At 45.2% G+C, this 7,135-nt stretch overlaps 1 protein-coding gene across 1 annotated transcript in view; it reads right to left on the bottom strand.

Annotated features, from left to right (window-relative positions):
- Positions 1–253: 253 nt before the first annotated feature.
- LOC115199939 (conserved oligomeric Golgi complex subunit 1-like) overlaps positions 254–7,135 on the bottom strand; it is a 23,920-nt gene continuing 17,038 nt past the window's right edge. Inside the window, exons 12-16 of the mRNA XM_029762544.1 lie at positions 6,905–7,056; positions 6,417–6,525; positions 5,448–5,557; positions 4,354–4,435; positions 254–613 (exon numbers count right to left, since the gene is read on the bottom strand). Coding sequence (XP_029618404.1) covers positions 473–613; positions 4,354–4,435; positions 5,448–5,557; positions 6,417–6,525; positions 6,905–7,056 — 594 coding nt within the window. The 3' untranslated portion in view covers positions 254–472. The remainder of the gene's footprint in view (positions 614–4,353; positions 4,436–5,447; positions 5,558–6,416; positions 6,526–6,904; positions 7,057–7,135) is intronic.

Here is a 7,135-nt window from a genome sequence, read left to right as displayed (position 1 = left end):
ATGCGTGTGTACTGTCTGTATGCGTGTGTACTGTCTGTATGCGTGTGTACTGTCTGTATGCGTGTGTACTGTCTGTATGCGTGTGTACTGTCTGTATGCGTGTGTACTGTCTGTATGTATGTGTACTGTCTGTGTGTGTGACTATCCTCACCTGTCTCCAGTCTTAGCAGCAGGACCCAGACGGTGGTCAGGTACATACTAAAACATTATCTAGCTCCACTATATTCATTAAATAAATCACACAACAGTCTCATTAATAATCTGTTCAAACTGTATTATTGATCTATATATTCTAACAGTCTCTGTACAGTACAAGGTGTTTAAAGAATACAACAGTAGTCACACTCCTTATTTGGGGTCAGTGTTAAATGGCACCCTATTCCCTATGTAGTGGGAATAGTTCCCATAGGTGCTGGTCAAAAGTAGTGCACTATATAGTGGGAATAGAGAGTGTCATTAGGGACATAGCCCCTTATTTTGACATGCCAGACAGCCAGCCCAGCTTGAATAGCGATGGAGGCGCCACCGGCTCCTCCTCCTGATTGGCTAGCTGTCTGAACAGGTTGCCAGGGCGGGAGGTGTCGTCATGGGAGGGTTTAGAGGTGGGGGAGGCCTATAGGAGGGGAGAGAGAAATGGAGGAGAGGATTTAAAGAACATATGGGGTGAATTACTTAACAGTCAGAACTTGGTGATGTTCATTAGGCACTATACAGAAGATAACGTTTTAAACTGAAGTGAAATAGAGAGACTACCTGAACTGAGAGAAATAGAGAGACTACCTGAACTGAGAGAAATAGAGAGAGACTACCTGAACTGAGAGAAATAGAGAGAGACTACCTGAACTGAGAGAAATAGAGAGAGACTACCTGAACTGAGAGAAATAGAGAGACTACTGAACTGAGAGGAAATAGAGAGACTACCTGAACTGAGAGAAATAGAGAGACTACCCTGAACTGAGAGAAATAGAGAGAGACTACCTGAACTGAGAGAAATAGAGAGAGACTACCTGAACTGGGAGAAATAGAGAGACTACCTGAACTGAGAGAAATAGAGAGACTACCTGAACTGAGAGAAATAGAGAGACTACCTGAACTGAGAGAAATAGAGAGACTACCTGAACTGAGAGAAATAGAGAGACTACCTGAACTGAGAGAAATAGAGAGACTACCTGAACTGAGAGAGATAGAGAGAGACTACCTGAACTGAGAGAGAAATAGAGAGACTACCTGAACTGAGAGAGAAATAGAGACTACCTGAACTGAGAGAAATAGAGAGAGACTACCTGAACTGAGAGAAATAGAGAGACTACCTGAACTGAGAGAGAAATAGAGAGACTACCTGAACTGAGAGAAATAGAGAGACTACCTGAACTGAGAGAAATAGAGAGAGACTACCTGAACTGAGAGAAATAGAGAGAGACTACCTGAACTGAGAGAGATAGAGAGACTACCTGAACTGGGAGAAATAGAGAGACTACCTGAACTGAGAGAGAAAGAGAGAGACTACCTGAACTGAGAGAAATAGAGAGACTACCTGAACTGAGAGAGATAGAGAGAGACTACCTGAACTGAGAGAAATAGAGAGACTACCTGAACTGAGAGAGATAGAGAGAGACTACCTGAACTGAGAGAAATAGAGAGACTACCTGAACTGAGAGAGATAGAGAGAGACTACCTGAACTGAGAGAAATAGAGAGACTACCTGAACTGGGAGAGATAGAGAGAGACTACCTGAACTGAGAGAAATAGAGAGACTACCTGAACTGAGAGAGATAGAGAGACTACCTGAACTGAGAGAGATAGAGAGAGACTACCTGAACTGAGAGAAATAGAGAGACTACCTGAACTGAGAGAAATAGAGAGACTACCTGAACTGAGAGAAATAGAGAGACTACCTGAACTGAGAGAAATAGAGAGAGACTACCTGAACTGGGAGAAATAGAGAGACTACCTGAACTGAGAGAGATAGAGAGAGACTACCTGAACTGGGAGAAATAGAGAGAGACTACCTGAACTGGGAGAAATAGAGAGACTACCTGAACTGAGAGAAATAGAGAGAGACTACCTGAACTGAGAGAGATAGAGAGACTACCTGAACTGAGAGAAATAGAGAGAGACTACCTGAACTGAGAGAAATAGAGAGAGACTACCTGAACTGAGAGAGATAGAGAGAGACTACCTGAACTGAGAGAAATAGAGAGAGACTACCTGAACTGGGAGAAATAGAGAGACTACCTGAACTGAGAGAAATAGAGAGAGACTACCTGAACTGAGAGAAATAGAGAGACTACCTGAACTGAGAGAAATAGAGAGACTGCCTGAACTGAGAGAGATAGAGAGACTACCTGAACTGGGAGAATAGAGAGACTACCTGAACTGAGAGAAATAGAGAGACTACCTGAACTGAGAGAAATAGAGAGAGACTACCTGAACTGGGAGAAATAGAGAGACTACCTGAACTGAGAGAAATAGAGAGACTACCTGAACTGAGAGAGATAGAGAGACTACCTGAACTGAGAGAGATAGAGAGACTACCTGAACTGAGAGAGATAGGGAGAGACTACCTGAACTGAGAGAGATAGGGAGAGACTACCTGAACTGAGAGAAATAGAGAGACTACCTGAACTGGGAGAAATAGAGAGACTACCTGAACTGAGAGAAATAGAGAGACTACCTGAACTGAGAGAGATAGAGAGAGACTACCTGAACTGAGAGAGATAGGGAGAGACTACCTGAACTGAGAGAGATAGAGAGACTACCTGAACTGAGAGAGATAGAGAGAGACTACCTGAACTGAGAGAGATAGGGAGAGACTACCTGAACTGAGAGAGATAGAGAGACTACCTGAACTGAGAGAGATAGAGAGAGACTACCTGAACTGAGAGAGATAGGGAGAGACTACCTGAACTGAGAGAGATAGGGAGAGACTACCTGAACTGAGAGAGATAGAGAGACTACCTGAACTGAGAGAGATAGAGAGAGACTACCTGAACTGAGAGAGATAGGGAGAGACTACCTGAACTGAGAGAGATAGGGAGAGACTACCTGAACTGAGAGAGATAGAGAGAGACTACCTGAACTAATGTTTTCCATTCTGTGCGTGACATGAACAGGACCCTGGCCTCATGTCCTTGTCTCCTCCCTAATAGCAAGGAAGCTGGTCGGCTTCCTTTGTTTTGTTTATTCAGATCAGTGCAGATGAAGGCGAGGAGACAATGAGAGGAAGCCACGTCAGAGTATTGAGATGCACCCCCATGGAAAATTGATGTGAAAACACTCGCTGTTTGTCTGGTCACAGATATGGTTTGGCAGGGTGGAGGTCAATTCCACCTCAATACAAAATCAGTTGAGCAGAATAGAAAAATCCTCTTAGATAAAAATAGGAACATTGATAATTCATGAATGGAATGTGAAATTGACTGCAGATCCCGGCAGACAGCATGAAACCAGGTTAGCCGTCAGCAAAACCCACAGGGCTCAAAAACAGCGTACTATACAGGGAATAGGATGGCATTGAGGACGCAGCTCACATGTTCTTGTTAGTTAGCGATCTGAGGCAACATCAAATCAAACCGAAGCCACGTTAAAAACCAAACGCAGGAAAAATAGAAGTTAGCTTAGTACACTGCAAACCCCCCACTGCAAAAACACTTGACGGCAAGTAAAATATAACATACTAAAGATAGATAACTAAACACACACACACACACACACACACACACACACACACACACACACTAAAAGAGATACCACCACACACACACCATACTAAAGATACCACCACACACACACACTAAAGAGATACCACCACACACACACACACTAAAGATACCACCACACACACACTAAAGATACCACCACACACACACTAAAGATACCACACACACACACACACTATAGATACCACACACACACACACACACTAAAGATACCACACACACTAAAGATACCACACACACACACAATGACCTGTTGCTGCTGTCCTGGGTCTGTTGCCCTCAAAACAGCTGGAAATGCAGACATAAAACATCATGATACATATCGTAGGAAATCAACAGAAATGGCTAAAAAAACACCATTCTACTGAAACTTGAGGTGAGGTTCAAATTCATACAGGTTCATAATATGAAAACCTCAGCTATACATTCAACCTCAGACCCCGTCCTCCCCCAACACCCCCAAACCCCCCCCGTCCTCCCCCAACACCCCCCGTCCTCCCCCAACACCCCCCCGTCCTCCCCCCACCCCCCCCGTCCTCCCCCAACACCCCCCCCGTCCTCCCCCAACACCCCCCCCCAACACCCCCCCCGTCCTCCCCCAACACCCCCCCGTCCGTCAGTCTGTCTGACTCACCAGTGGGCGTGTGATGTCAGTTCCCTGTGTGGAGGACTTGGTTTTACGGGTGTTGGTCATGCTCAGAGGTAACAGCCCAAACCTGGAGAACAGAGACAGGGTACTGGGTTAAAATACTTCTGGACCTGTAGCCTATAGACAGGGTACTGGGTTAAAATACTTCTGGACCTGTAGCCTATAGACAGGGTACTGGGTTAAAATACTTCTGGACCTGTAGCCTATAGACAGGGTACTGGGTTAAAATACTTCTGGACCTGTAGCCTATAGACAGGGTACTGGGTTAAAATACTTCTGGACCTGTAGCCTATTCTAACCTGTAGCCTATAGACAGGGCACTGGGTTAAAATACTTCTGGACCTGTAGCCTATAGACAGGGTACCTGTAGCCTATTCATAAGGCATCTCAGTGTAGAAGTGCTGATCTAGGATCAGGTCCTCCTGTCCATGTAATCTAAAAGGACCAGTATTCAGTCATAGAGCTGGTCTAGGATCAGGTCCCTCATGTCCATGTAATCTAAAAGGACCAGTATTCAGTCATAGAGCTGGTCTAGGATCAGGTCCCTCCTATCCAAGTAATCTAAAAGGACCAGTATTCAGTCATAGAGCTGGTCTAGGATCAGGTCCCCCTGTCCATGTAATCTAAAAGGACCAGTATTCAGTCATAGAGCTGGTCTAGGATCAGGTCCCTCTGTCCATGTAATGTAAAAGGACCAGTATTCAGTCATAGAGCTGATCTAGGATCAGGTCCCTCCTATCCAAGTAATCTAAAAGGACCAGTATTCAGTCATAGAGCTGGTCTAGGATCAGGTCCCCCCTGTCCATGTAATCTAAAAGGACCAGTATTCAGTCATAGAGCTGGTCTAGGATCAGGTCCTCCTGTCCATGTAATCTAAAAGGACCAGTATTCAGTCATAGAGCTGGTCTAGGATCAGGTCCCACCTGTCCATGTAATCTAAAAGGACCAGTATTCAGAGTCATAGAGTAGGAGTGCTAGTCTAGGATCAGGTCCCACCTGTCCAGTGATCCAATATCAGAACTCCTATTCAGAGAGACTTTTTAATGATTATGGGTCCTGGTGTGTGTGCGTGTTGTCACCTGATCTGGGTGCTGGCCAGTGGCAGGATGTTGTAGGGTTCCTGAGAGCCCACGCTGTTACCACGGGAAACAAACTGCTTCTCTGTCCCCGTCAACAATCCCAACAACACCTGGAACAACACAACATTAACACAGTGTTTGGAATGGGGACATTTAAAGTGAATTAAGTCATTAACACAAGGCTTAGCACATCGCTATATTTCCCCTGTGTGTAACACACGACTTCCAGTGTTGTGGTTGTACAGGATGTGAGTTGATGGTCACCAGACTTCGTGCTGTATGTTATGGATTGTTGTCATATCTGATGCTAGTGACGTGACGTCAGACTGGAGGATTGTTATTGTATTCTGTAACACTGTGATCTGTAGCAGCTGACAAAGCTGTTCAGACATGCTACAAGCCTCTCAGCTGGTGTTTACAGAACATTTGGTGCTGGTGTCATTATGATATAAGAGCCTTCTCAGAAAAGGCCAAGTTGGACATTTTCTCTGTTACTATCAACCATTTCTCAATTTCTTTTGTTGACCTGGAACTTCCCTTTAACAATGTTATTAAAACATTATCACAATGATAGCACAACAATGTTAACACAACCAAAACACCACAATCGTACAATATAAACACACCACAAAATTATCACAATGTTAACACAACATCTGAATCCCCAACAGCACCTCAGAGAGCTACACATTGTGACCAAAGTTACCGAACGATCAATACACAGTGGATAACCCAGGATAACCCAGGATAACCCAGGATAACCCAGAATAACCCAGAATAACCCAGGATAACCCAGGATAACCCAGGATAACCCAGGATAACCCAGGATAACCCAGAATAACCCAGGATAACCCAGGATAACCCAGAATAACCCAGGATAACCCAGGATAACCCTACTGTACACTGACTATCATGATTTATTTTAGTCTCCAATCACGTTAGAGTGTCAGGGGGCGGGGCCATTCGTACCAAACTCCTCTGTGATAGGCGGTTGAGGTTGCTGTTGAATGGCGGCATGAACACATCCAGGTCAAAGGGGTCAATGTAGCTCTCCAGCGAATCACACACCTGCTGGACCCTGTAACATACAGAGAGACCAGGATGTTACTGTAACATACAGAGAGACCAGGATGTTACTGTAACATACAGAGAAACCAGGGGGTTACTGAACCCTGTAACATACAGAGAGACCAGGATGTTACTGAACCCTGTAACATACAGAGAGACCAGGATGTTACTGTAACATACAGAGAGACCAGGGGGTTACTGGACCCTGTAACATACAGAGAAACCAGGGGGTTACTGAACCCTGTAACATACAGAGAGACCAGGATGTTACTGTAACATACAGAGAGACCAGGGTGTTACTGTAACATACAGAGAGACCAGGGTGTTACTGTAACATACAGAGAGACCAGGGTGTTACTGTAACATACAGAGAGACCAGGTGTGTGTACCTGTGGTCTTGGTGAGAGCGGAAGCCCCTGCCATCCTCTAGTCTGGTACCCAGGGTAGCAGTGAGATATCTCAGGTCAAATAACAGCTGTAGAGACCTGTTCTGAGTCATAGGGAACGGACAGTCCTGGGGAGGGAGGGGGGAGAGAGAGAGGGGGGAGAGAGAAAGGGGGGAGAGAGAGGGAGAGAGAGAGAGGGGGTGAGCGAGAGGGAGAGAGGAGAGGGAGAGAGAG

The sequence above is a fragment of the Salmo trutta genome, chromosome 1 (genome assembly GCF_901001165.1).
Source record: "Salmo trutta chromosome 1, fSalTru1.1, whole genome shotgun sequence".
NCBI classification, from domain to species: domain Eukaryota; kingdom Metazoa; phylum Chordata; class Actinopteri; order Salmoniformes; family Salmonidae; genus Salmo; species Salmo trutta.
Note: the sequence above shows the minus strand (reverse complement) of the source record. Positions and strands in the feature narration are given on the sequence as shown.